This window comes from Ambystoma mexicanum, chromosome 12 (assembly GCF_040938575.1).
Source record: "Ambystoma mexicanum isolate Mex_15411 chromosome 12, UKY_AmexF1_1, whole genome shotgun sequence".
Lineage (NCBI taxonomy): Eukaryota > Metazoa > Chordata > Amphibia > Caudata > Ambystomatidae > Ambystoma > Ambystoma mexicanum.
Window position 1 is genome coordinate 122,883,993 of NC_090936.1, and position 13,155 is coordinate 122,897,147.

Here is a 13,155-nt window from a genome sequence, read left to right on the forward strand (position 1 = left end):
GATAGCCAAAGCGGGGAGAAGCTCTTGCTGCCGTGGTTCCGTCATTCACTCCCGAGACAAGAAGCTCCAACAGTTCAGCACAGCAGGTGAGTCGGAGAAGACTGATAGTAAACCGAACTGTGCTGGGCCCAAGGTTGCAGGTGGCAACATTGTTGAACAAAGAACTTGTGTAATTGAACTTTAAAGAAACTGTAGTAAAAGGTCCAGAAGCAGAGTGGCCTGGTGCCGCGGGGGCGCTCATTCGAAGGACTCTGACTGGAGCCTTGTTGTGTTGAAACTACAAGAACCAAGAGGCCTTAGGAGAGGCTGGCGTGAAGTGTCAAAGTGGTCCTACGAGGGTCAAGCAAAACTCCTTGTACACTCGAAAGTCTTTGACACATTCAAGAAAACTGAGTGAACTGTGAAATTGACAAATGTGAACCTGATGGAGGGATGCCTTCGAATTTGGGGTAAACAGTGATATACCCGTGAACATTGTGGTGACAAGTGTGAACCTGGCTGAGGGATGTCCACAGTGACTAGTTATTTAAAAAGACATTGAGACTTTTCAATGTTAAATTTTGGGTGAAAGGCCGTAGTGAACCCGACTGAGGGAGGCCAACATTGCAAGAAAGGTCAGAACCCGGCTGAGGGGGATCCAAGAGGTGATGAGAAACCGCCCTACGTGAAAGATTACCAATGGAACTTTTAAGGTCCAGCAGGCCTTCTAAGGCAAGAGGCTTTGCAGAAAAGAGACTTGGCCCCAGAAGGTCCTGGCATCGTTGAAAGGAAATGTAACCTTGTGTTTGCGAGTCCCCGGAGTGTGCTTTGCTCGATAATCCCACCTTGCCCCGTGCTGAAAACGTGGGGAATGGAAACCCCAGTCATACCATCCTTACTTATCATTTTTTGAACACTTCTTTCTTTTCTGGTGAACAATATTGCACACAATTTTGTAACTTGGCGGTAAGGGTTGGCAATAGGTTTATTTTAGTATAGGCCTTTTTTTCATTTGACCAGATGCCACTAGGACTGCCTTATTATTTGATGGTTGTAGCTTGCTCCCATCTTAGATTTAGATTAGGCGTTTGTCTCACGCATTTATACAGTTTAATAAACACCCTTGAACTGTGATCAGTTGTGTCTGTCTTTACTGTTGCCCACCATGAGTTCCTTACACATTCTTGAAACACAATTCAGCCTTCTTGTTTGGGCTTTGGCCTTCTCCACATGTCTTTTGCGGCCTTTTGGCGGGAAACTCCTGGGGTTCTCCACCCGTGGCTCTCGTCCCTCAGTCTGTTGCTCTGCTCCAGTATGGTCGCATTCGCTCTGGAAGCTCTGCTCTTACTTGTGTTCCACCTTGCTCAGATTGTGCATCTATATGTTCTGCCTTTTATCCGCGTGAGCAGAGCGAATTGGAATCGGATGTATGCACTTGGAGTCAAGCGCCTGACCCAATTAGCAGGACATGCCCAATGCGATATGTAAGAGTTAGCATTGTTACTCAGCTGCCCTCTTCCTCGGCCCATTGTGTAAAAATGGAGGTAGAGGGGGGGTTGGGACATTGGATAATCATATGAAAAAGGAGGGATCATGGGTACGGCGGGAAAGAGGGGAATAACGCGTCGCACCATTGGCTGTCTCACCCACACTTCCCGAAGATCCCTCACCCCTACTGGTCCACCCCCAGGAACCAAAGGCGATGGCCATGTTCTGGCCACCTAGATGACAAGTCTCAGAGGATTAGCGGGTGAGAGACCTTTTGGTTTCTCACCGTGCCTACAACCTGCTTTCTGGCAATTATTCTACTATCCCCATTTTATCATAGAACTAATACTCCCCAGGGGACTAGAGCCAAAGCTTTATACTTCTCAGTGATAAGTGACCTAGTGACAATCACACAAGCCAATGCCTAGTTCCTAAGGGCTCTTTAAACTGCACAGTACATTTCTGGATAGCCATGAATCAAAAATGTTTATTTTAAAAATAAATATTTTCAAACAAACTTGTTGTGGTATTGACAACTGAATTATTCTGCTTTTTATTCATTCTTGTGTTTTTCTCCTAGAACGGGATGCCTTTGACACGCTTTTTGATCATGCCCCGGATAAGCTCAGTGTTGTGAAAAAGGTACAGTATGCAATATTTCTAGTCTTCACTTCCACTATGGTTCTAAGTGAACTTTACATTCGATCAGCACATCCTCCAAGTCCTCAAGTTGATTGACCCGCCTTGTTAACTTCGACTGCGTGAGGATTCCTTTAACAAGCATGGAAGAACCTCAAAGTTGGTAAACATTTTTATTTTAAGTTCGAAATAAAGTAAAGAATTTCCAAACTGATAATTTAAATGACCGTCAAGTGACCCTGCATTGTGTCTTACCACACAAGTGCAGGGGCACCTTTGGGATCTTGAGAGCCTAACAGTCTGCTAATCAAGTGACCCAAGAGCCAGCATGCAGTGCTGTTGTCCTCCATAGCTTTCCTGCCACAATACACCTTCTTAAATGTGCCCCAAAAAAGAAAAGAAAAGTAATGACCATGATCCCTTGAACATGATCAGAGAATATTCTCTCTTGAAGCAACAAGTCTCCTAACAAAAGGTTCCAAGAGGATCTTGAAGCTTGTGCGACCCCTGCATTCCCGCTGATGCTGAGAACTACCTACTAAGCCCATCTTGGTCATGTGGCTGTGAGGAACCTGAGGGCGTCCTCACTTCTGCCTCAGGATCGTCCTCTCAGGTAACCAGGGAAAGGCCATTGCTTTTGGATCCCGACCGTGGGAGTGGCTGTGCAAGAGAGAATCACCCGGGTGGAGGGAACTTGGAAAGTGGGGAAGAGGACTCCTTAGGTGAGACATGGTATCCCCCTTTTCCTTTTCACACTGAACCCTATATCCCACTACCCTTGTCAGACCTTCCCCCTTTTCTCCCTTCAAACTGTTCCCCAGAAACAATACCTCAACACTGGGACGAGGAAGAGATCAAATAGGAAGGTAATTCCTCATTGGGGTGAGACGAGTACAGATCGGCCTCATTTCATTAAGACAGACGCATGTGATCTCTTTTTATTAATACAGACACTTCTCAATCTCAATTATTTACTGGGACGAGGAGGATGACAACACGAGTAAGACAGAACTACCTTTCAGATGGTGGGCAGTCTTGTTTTTCTTGGAGTTAAGATGGTGGGCACTTATGTGAATGGAGTCCGCTGTGGCGTCGGTGTGAGCCGAGGAGGCCGAGTCAGCATCTGGGGAAACTACTCCCGAGCAGCGGTGTGGCAAGTGGAACGCTCGAGACCCCATGACCAATGAAGAGTTTATGCAGCAGGAAGCAGCATTAATGAGAGATGGAGGCCACTAGCAGATTGCTTTTGGGAAGACTGGCGTGACTGAGCAAAGCGGTCACAGAAGTCCTGGGCTGTCCTTCGCTGTGGACATCGAGACAAGGATGCCCAGGGAGAGAGACAGAAGAAGAGGCATAGGCAAATGACTCACTGACCTCTAGGTTATGTGATAAGGAGATTCCACCTGTGATTCTGGTGGAAGACTTGATGTTGGTTCATGTGAAGGCATCATGAAGTAGACGCAGACAACAGGTTCAAGTTCAGTTCTCAAATGTTTTATCAACTGAAAAGTCAGGCTGGAGTAAGGCATAACTTGCCCTATGCTAAGGTGGAATTTCCCTACTGAAAGTAAACTAAGGATAGTCTGCCAGGAAGTCCGAGTCAAAGGTGTCTGTATACAAAACCTATACTTGCCCTCGCATCTAACTGCATACAATGTCTAGGGATGTCAGCACCAAAATGAATAGTGATCAAAATAAGTTGAGCTTCTTCCAGCTCTAGGCTTGCACTCCGCTTCCCCTTTCCAAAGTTCAACACAGTTCAGAGTCTCAGGATTCCCTTCGCCAAGTTCAAATCTTCCAGCTTTCAAAACGAATAGGAGTTCAAATCGTGCAGCATTTCCAAAATAACAGAGTTCTTTGGGACACTTCCCATATCCTTTATTATCAATGCTTTTCACTGGTTCACATAGATTGTTTTGTTTCTTCAGTTCAGAATCACTCAGCAACTGATGCATAACATAAGCTTCTTTATATTTACTTTCTTTGGCTCTTTTCCAAGAAGGGGGCACTTGGTCTATGCGCAGCTGTCTGACCACACGGTCCACCCATCACAAATCATGCAACCGATACCCCTATGCACTTTCTTGCACTTTCTCTGTTCCTCTGACTCTTGCGAACACTGGCCTCCTCTTAACCTGTAATGCTTGACTGTGGCTTATTGGCCACCATGCACTTTATCTTTAGCTTCTCATGTTATACCCTTCTTGGGCGTCTTTTTGGCTTTGCCATCACTCGCTTCGTGGTATCCACCATTCACACTACCTTGCTTCCACTTCATTTATAAGTGCCCACAACTTGCTTTAGTTCTGAGACATTCAATTGCGCTTACAATGTCTTTCAGTTTGTTCGTTATTCAAAAGTTACTGTTTTGGCTTTCAAACTTGTTTCTAACAATCTTTAACTTGTTCGGTATTCAAAGTCACTTGGCTTGGCTTTCCAAAGTGCTCATAATATCTTTGTTAGTTCGGCATTCGCACATGCTTATTTCCTGTCCCCGCAGCGCCCCGGTACGGTTGTTTATGGTCTTATCTCCAGGCAGCACCCTGCCTGCATTATCTTTTATGGCCTCAATCTGTGCACGGTGTTTTCCCCTCAGGACCAGTGCAAGAAGCCAGAGCAGTCCCTACATGTATATTTGTTTGGGTCCATCTATTGAAAACCTTTTTGTGCTCTGAGTGTGGATAAGCCCAAGTCTCTTTATGCAAAGTCTCTTGCTTAAGATGGCCTGAGGTAGTACAAACAATAAACAAAACGTTCCTTCTATAGATATTCAGGTCGGGCATCTCTTCTTCACCCAAGGATCCCTCCTCAGCCAGGCTCCGATCCCTTCACAATATCAGCCTCCTCGGGCTCAGACCAATGTCGCACTGTGGACGTCCCTAGTCGGGGTCACATTTGTTACCACAATGCAGTTCACTTTAGCTTTTCAATTCACAACGTGTCAAAGACTTTCGACTGTACAAGGGGTTTGACTCTACCCTTGTATGACCACTTTGAAGTCTCTCCCAGGCTTTCCCTGGGTCTCTTGGTTCTTGTAGTATTTGGGAATCGTAATGTCTTTTTAAACAATTGGGCAACTTATTCTTTCCACTTTACAGTTTTTCAAAAGCACTTGCCAATTAACATCTTGCTGGTTTCATGCGTTTATATGGCGCTCCCATCTTCCGAGCACAAACACCATTTCAGGTGCACTTTTCACAGTTAATCACTTTCTCCTTGCTCAGGAGTCGGGCCTCTGTTAGTCTTTCGAATGAGCGCCCACGTGGCGCCGGGCCTCTCTAACCCTGATACCTCGTTAATTCACAAAAGACCTTTGTCTATTATCTTTTCTTCACACAAATGTTGCCACTACAACCACAGGCTTAACAGAGTCCGGTTTCATATCAGTTTCCTCCGACACACCGGCTGTGTTGAACTCTTCTGCTGGAGTCCAGGAGGGTACCACGGCAGCAAGCTCTTTTCCCCACCCTGGCTATCAGTGCGGGAGGGCCCTGTGTACTGCTGACATCTGTCACACCAATAGTCAGCTGCGTTTCCCAGTCTTATAGTTCTGTCTTCGAAGGCTTTGTGGGTCTGAGTTAAAAAGGGCAAGGGCAATTCAGTCCTTGTCCTCCTTTTTGTTTCCTTTGCCTTTCTCCTTCGTTTGAATTGCCGTCTCAGAATTGCTGCTTCCTCGACCTTGCTCAAACTGTACTCCCGTGTTCTGACTTTTATCCCTGTGGGGGAGGGAAAGGGCCATCAGGTGTGCGTAGTTATCAGCAATCGCCTGACTCAGCCTGACCCTTGTGTTGGGACATTTCATGTAATGGCTCTGGTGTTAGTCCGTTGTCTTTCGCTGTATGAGAAAGTCTTTATGTAGGAAAAGTGGGGTAGAGATTTTACATATCCTATGGGGTAGGATGGGGAAAAGGTGTTATAAGGAAGGGGGTACCACGTCTCACTCATCGTTATCCCACTTCCACTCCCTGAGGACCCCATCCATGTGATCCTCCTGCAATGGTCCACCCCCAGGAACTGGATCCAATAGGGATGGCCGTGTTCTGGCCACCTGGATGACGGATCAAGTAAGTGAGACACCTTCGGGTTTCTCACAGTGCATAGATGTTCACAAAGGTAATGTGCCAGTGGTATAGGGTGCTTTGTATTATTACAAACCCTGTCTATCTAGGATGGCAAGGTGGATCCTCTTGTGGACCTGGATGGATACCCTGCATTTACCATAGGATGGGGAATGGGCTGCTAGCCCGACGCAGCCCCTACACAACTTTGCTGATTCAGCAGCTTTCAGGTGGGTTTCCTGAAGGAATAAGATGTATTCCTTGAGGTCTCTAACATAGTTAAGGAATCTCTTCCACTTTATAAAATGACTCTGCCCTTGGATATGGTTAGTTATACATGTGTCGTCATCAACTTGGAGCATGTGACCCAGCGCCACCAGTGGATTCCAGGGCAGGCCCGGTGTAGCACTGCACATCAGTATGGACATAACCAATTTGGACAACCCATGCAGCGCACAAGCACAGCGTGCATCTCCACCCAGAAGCAGTATCACATTATATAAGCTTTTTGCACGCTGCAGAAAGCCCCAACCTTGCTCCAGTGTGGCGTAGCGAGCATGGTGAGCAGGTAGCTCTGGTTGTGGAAGAAAATCTGTCCCTTGTGTGGCATGAATGTGGTTCAAGCAACTGCTGTGAAGCCAACCTAAAAACAGAAAAACAAGTGAGTGAAACGGTTAATGAACTGCCTGAACTAGGCAACATTTGGGCCAATAAACGTGGACCCAATATAATATTGTGATAGCCATTGCCGTGGGTGAAGCCAGACAAATCCAGCAAAGACCTACGGCAACAGGTCTGCCCGATAACGTGGTGATATATGTATATGTATAGATGAGAACCAGCGTACAGGGGCATGGCCTGGTCTACACCCTGTTATGCGTCATATGCAATCATACATTGGTATTTTTCGCAGTTGCCTACACTAGTTTTGGGTGGCCTTTGCCCAGAGAGACCCGGGGTCTGCAGCATTACTTCGTCATCAGTCACGCTAAAGCCGCCTAGTTCCAGGGAGTCGCTTACGTCCATTCAGCGTATTGTAGTCCTTACCAGTATCGCATTGGAGGGGCGGTCGAGACATCCAGCAGCGGGCCACTTTGCCTTCCGAAGCACTCGACTCCCAGTGCTTCACCACATATCCCCCTGCTCTGGGATGCTGTTGCCCAAGTTTGTCTCTGGTTGGCATGGCAGGCGGCTGCTCGCCACACACACACCCCTCATCCATTGCAGTATGGCAGGGGAGTGGGGGAGCACCATGCTCACATATATTCAGCTGTGTGAAGTTCAGCGGGTGCCCCTCGGGCCGCGTGCACATATTTTCGCAGAGTAACTGTGCAGCACCGTCCCCAGTGGGCGCCCATCCGCCGCCTTCTCTGGTCACACAGCGTGACCGTTAGATGGGGTGTAGGGGTTACAAGCGCCTCATATGGCTGGCCATTGTGCAGCAAGCCTCCCATTATGCTCGCAATAGCCTGCGATCCATGTCGTCAATTCTTCACAAAGTCGCATAGCATGAGCTCCAGGACAAGCGCAGCCGGTAGGTTGCTTTATATAGCACTGTGCCAGTCCATAGCGGTCATGATTTTCATGGGCCTGCCCATGAACCGAGGAGCAGTGTTAGCCCATGGCTGTTTTGCGCGGGCTCTTGACCCCCCCCCTCCATTTGACTGTTTCAGCTTTACAAAATAACATTAGGATTCAAACATACAAATTATAAACAGAAATTCCCTGGATCAGTTCAGGATGTTTCAAACCAAAAGTCAATGTAGGACAGTTATTTTCACTAGCCAGGTTCCACTCTGGGTAGAATGTACAGTTCCAACAAAACGTTATTCACTCTTGAAACCATTGTTAAAGCTTTTACAACCTTCTGCTTGGCAAATACAAAAAGATTCTCTCTTCATACAGCAAATCAAAAAGTAAATGTAAATGTTTTTTTCTCTAAAGGCCAACGCTTTTTTTTTAAAATCACATTGTATTTCTCCTTCATAAGCAATACATTTGTCAGGATGAATATACAACAGCTCATCAAAACACAGTAGTGGAAACACCACTTCCTTTCTAACACAACCTTCTGCCGAATTGCAGTACTTCAAATCATCATCTTCCTGGTTCACTCGCCTGCCAGGACTAATCACTGTTGGTTCCTTTCCTATGATGCTCGCCTGCCAGGATAAAACTCCTACTTGTGCTCTGTGATGTTGCTTGTTCCAAACTTTGCACACTTAATGGGGAAAGTTGAATTAACAACTGCTTCTTGATTCAGGCTCTTGACTTTCATCACACTTGGTTCACAACTTCTTCTACATACATATTGTACACAAGGACAATGCTTCTCATATTGGTCTGTTTGCTATAGAAAATAATTTCGTTCTACACAACCTATTGGCTGCTGGCAATGTAGTTTCAACTTTCTCCCACAGGATATCCTATTCTCGGACTGCTACATTCAAATGGTCTTGATGTTACTCTTAGCTTTCCTTGGCTTTGGCAATGCTGGTTACCATGTGCCCTTGATAGATATTCCTCTTTAGGCAAGTTGTATCCCCTTTGCTTAATTTTTGCCTCCTCTTGGCTTAGTCAATGCAGGTTACAATGTTCTCCTATTCGACCCTCTCCCTTTTGGGATGTTGCATTCACTTTGCTTTCTGATTGTCCCCTTTTGGCTTTGGCAATGCGGGTTAGAATACTCTCCCATTCGACCTCCCCTAAGAGGAGAGTTGCGCCCAGTTTGCAGCAATTTAAAAGTGCGATATTCAAAATAAATATTCTTACACGACGATCTATGTTGGAGTATCCCGGGGTCACCTGTATTCAGGCCAACTCCCTGGTCTTTCCTGGCATCTCCTGCTGACTCGCTGCTTGTGTTTCTTCGCTCGTTGGGACTTCCCTGATGTTTGACAGCTCCAGTCAGCCCTCTGCTGCTCGCACAGTCTGTCAGTGGAGCTTCCCCTGCCCCACACGTGCTCTGGTGAAAACCTCACAACGGGGCGAGATGCAGGACACAGAGCTTCTCTCTCCCTCAGGACAGCTGTGCTCAACAGTGCTTATGGCTGCACATCCTCTGCAACTCCCAGGAACCCCAACCTTTGCCACGTTCTCTGCCCAGCATACACCGGCAGCTCCCACTTTTGCATTCGCCTGCTGCTCCCACTGCTTTCTACCGACCTGCATCTAAAAGGCCTGAACATGTTTAAAGGTCCTAGACCTCTCACTATGGTTTAGTAACTCTGTGTCCCTCTTGCTCGTCTCAGTACTAAGAACATTATAGGACTTGAAGTCCATAATGTTCTTAGTTTTTATATCAGAATCATCACCTTCACAATAAGCCATTAAAACCGTATGATCATCAGGCAAATGACCCAGAGTGTTTTCCCATCCCTCCTGACCTGAGTCGCCTCTCATGTGATCCTCACACATAATACCAGGCTCGGGTAGCCGCTGCCTTTCCCTGGCCACATGAGAAGGGGACCAGGGCAAGGGCTTTGGGATGATCACCTCCGATTCGTCACACTTCTTATTGCTCTATGGCTGCTTCTCTGGGATCTCTTATTAGAGAAACAGAAGCACACCAAATCCCTGGAAGGCAGACACATTGGCTCTCGATACAAATCCACTTCAGAGCAGCTCCAGAGTCCCCTCCCCCACCCCTCCTCACCAGACACACTTCACCAACAGGATGGAATAGCAGACTACCGCAGGTTAACTTCCAGGTTATTTGCATTAACCTGATGCATGTATGCTATCTGGAGGGCAGCTGCGGAAAAATGCAATGAATTCATGCAAACATTTGAGGCTACACTTAAGGCATAGATTCACAACCCTCCTAAAAAGCAGTGTCAATTACAGTAGGCAGATGATACTCCAATCTTTCAGAAAACACTCTGCCCATAACATTCCCGGTCTGAAACACTGCCTCGCCATCATCCAGGCATAGATGATGGTGCACCTACTTAAAATTAAACCCAACAAAGACTAAATTCATGCACCCAGAAACCCTAAGACATGCACACAAGTCTAGTTATGGCAGGCAGACATGAATCCCGATGGATTCATACCACAACTAGCACCGCGCCCCTTAGATTTAACATTGAATTTCCTTTGGGTAAAACCTGCAGCCTCCACCCTCCCCCTCACCCCCCAATAGGATATGCATCCACAAACGGCAATGTAATACCAAGTTTTGGGGTGTATAGCTTTGTCGTAGAGACACTCAAAGCATTAAATGAGTGGAGCCAAGGATGTACTGCGTGTGGCCTAGGGGGAACTAGAAAAGTGGATGATTCATCTCACTCTCACCGTCTGTACTGAGTTGAAAGACTGGTCCTCCTCTTCAGATCTTTCTATGTTCACAGCTCATCTAATAAAGTTGTGTGTGGCAGCACCAGACCTTTAAATATACATGAGCACACTCTGATGGGGCAATGTGTCCTGTCACACAAACCACACCAGTGGGCAGAGGTGTTGAAAATTCAAGGGCATAATCTAATGGTCTTGCAAAAAGGTGACTAGATCCAAGTAGCACATAAATGTTTAAGTTCAGATACTAAGGGCCAAATTCACAGAAGTGTTTTATAATGGCAACATCCCATTTGAAAACGCTCTGTGAATCAGGGCCTATGTATAAATTCACTTAATTAAGATAGACATACCATCATTATTTAGCATCTTACAACCTACCTATAGGTTGGAAATGAGGAACAACCTCTAACCATCAGAGCAGCTTGACTAGCTTTCCAAGCAAAGTTGTCAAAGCTTATTGCTACTCGACAGTACAAAGCTACAAAACGAATTCTGATAAATGATGGCGTATCTCTAGGCCCTAAACAAGCGATGGGGATTGGGAAAGTGATCTATGGTGTACCTGCTAAATATTTGCCTCTGAATCTATGCCCTATTTATTTGGTTCTCCATAATGTCATGGGGTGACGGAGTAGTTAATGTATAAGCATGATCCTTTCCGACCAAGGTGTTTTTGTCCGTGGTCTGACCATGAATCGTGGTCATTGGTCTAAGGTCAATGTCCATGTTACCGCTATACAGGAACAGTGAGTCATAGCCATTGTCATATATGGTGTTCTTTCTTAGACCTGGATCTACAGACAAAACCAAGCCTGGTGTATGGTTTTAAAGTGGTTTATTTCTATTGTTGGGCATTTTCTGATGACAGGCGAAGATAAACCAATGTTCCAAGCAGATCCCACCCTCTTTTCCCCCCTTTTGGTTAAGCCATCAAAGCTGATCTCGCTAGCCAGCTTCCCAAAACATTCCTTCTACCCTCTGCCATCGTCTGTAGTTCTGGGATATAGTGGCGGTTTTCAGTGTCCTTTGCAAATACTTAACAGTACCAAATAAAAAATGCCCTCCTTTGAATGGCCACATTAACCTCTTGTCCTACTCAGATTGAATTACAAGGCACAATAATTCAAGGCATCAGTGATCTGTTCCACAAGCGTTTTAACCTCTGAAGGTCTCGCCCCCCCTCCCCCCAATCCCCGCCAGTGAATTGTGTTCTCAGTCTCTCTAATGTGTAAACTGTACTCCTCTGGTGGGATACAACCACCTCCTACCTTGTTGCAAGTCCAGGTCTCTCCGGCCAGTACAGGGAAAATTGAAGTTTCTCCTTGACTTGAAGAAGGCGCAAACTGGGTTTGCCTTCCCTGCTTTGACAGGAAAGATGAGAGAGTCTAATTACCCTGCCTTAGTCTTGATTTTCCCTCTCTCCACAACCAAACTCCTCCGGTGATGTTTCTCGTTGATGTCAAATGCTTGTTTCACCTCCTGCTACGGGCCTAACCCCTTCAGATCGGCTTCTCACCCTTGCCTCTTTGCCTTTGGCTAAGCATGCCCTCCTGTTTATTCCTGCTCCGGCTAACTAACACATCCAGAGTATTCACTTATCCCAATTCAGGACATGAGACGGTCACCTAAGTCTGTTTTTCCTTGCAATTCTGGGATTTGTACTTATAAATTTGAAATGTAACAAGCAAAATTATAAATCCCAGAATTATAAGAAAAAAAAATCAGTTTTTCTAATGCATGGAATTGGAAAATTGGAAACCTCTGCACCCCACCAGCTGGTGGCACTTCCTCTAGACCTCCCACCCCCTCTTCTTTCTAATACTTTGCTTCTGAAATTCAATAGAATTTTGCCTGTACCCCAGTAATTCCCCTCCCTCCACCCCCAAAAACATAATCTAAAGATTATTTTTGCACTATTCGGTTGAAAAATGAATGCATTCCAAGGTGGATTGAGGATTTCTGCTACCATGATAAAGAACTGCATGTTCTGTTACCTGGGACTCGGCCAATTTGCATACCCACAATCCGTCGCACACTTAAATGGAGTTATGTTTTCATTCCCACTTGAATGAATTGCCACAGCAGCCGAGTGGGAAGCACAAAGAGGCCGACGCAGCAATATTGTTCTCAAGAAAGTAACGTTCATTTGCACAACGCTAATGGAACAGGTTTTCTCCACAAAAGAATCATAAAAAGGAAAGACTATTGGCCCTGCATCCAAGTCCTGAATACGCTACTGCAGGCATTCAAACTATCGGACATATGGAGAGCCCAAACCCGAATGCTCGGGGATATTCTCATTACACCACCCCCCAAGACCTATACACCAAACTGGACTATGTCTTTACAGGGGAAGAGACACTAGGAGAATTCAATCTAGTGGAATAAAGAGCACATGTGCTCTCGGACCACGCACCCTTAGTAGTCATATGGCAGAACTCCCCTCCTAGGGCACGCATTCTGACCTGGAGACTTAGAAGCAAATCTCTCAAAGATGCAGCATTTCGGGAACAATTGAGAGAAGGGGTACAGGACTATTTTAGGAATAATACAGGGAGTGTAAACTCAGCGGGAACAATGTGGGAAGAATTCAAGGTAGTGATTAGTGGGGTGGTAATAGCTAAAGCAAAGGCAATGCAAGCCACTATAGAAGGTGACCTACGTAAAGCAGAAATCAAACTAGAGATCTTTG

At 46.0% G+C, this 13,155-nt stretch overlaps 1 protein-coding gene across 3 annotated transcripts in view; it reads left to right on the forward strand.

Moving 5' to 3' along the window:
* The window catches only part of PARVB (parvin beta), a 533,348-nt gene that overhangs the window by 476,583 nt on the left and 43,610 nt on the right, over positions 1-13,155 (forward strand). For all 3 annotated transcript variants that reach the window (XM_069628141.1, XM_069628143.1, XM_069628144.1), the window contains exon 9: positions 2,048-2,109. In XM_069628141.1, the coding sequence (XP_069484242.1) occupies positions 2,048-2,109 (62 nt within the window). The remainder of the gene's footprint in view (positions 1-2,047; positions 2,110-13,155) is intronic.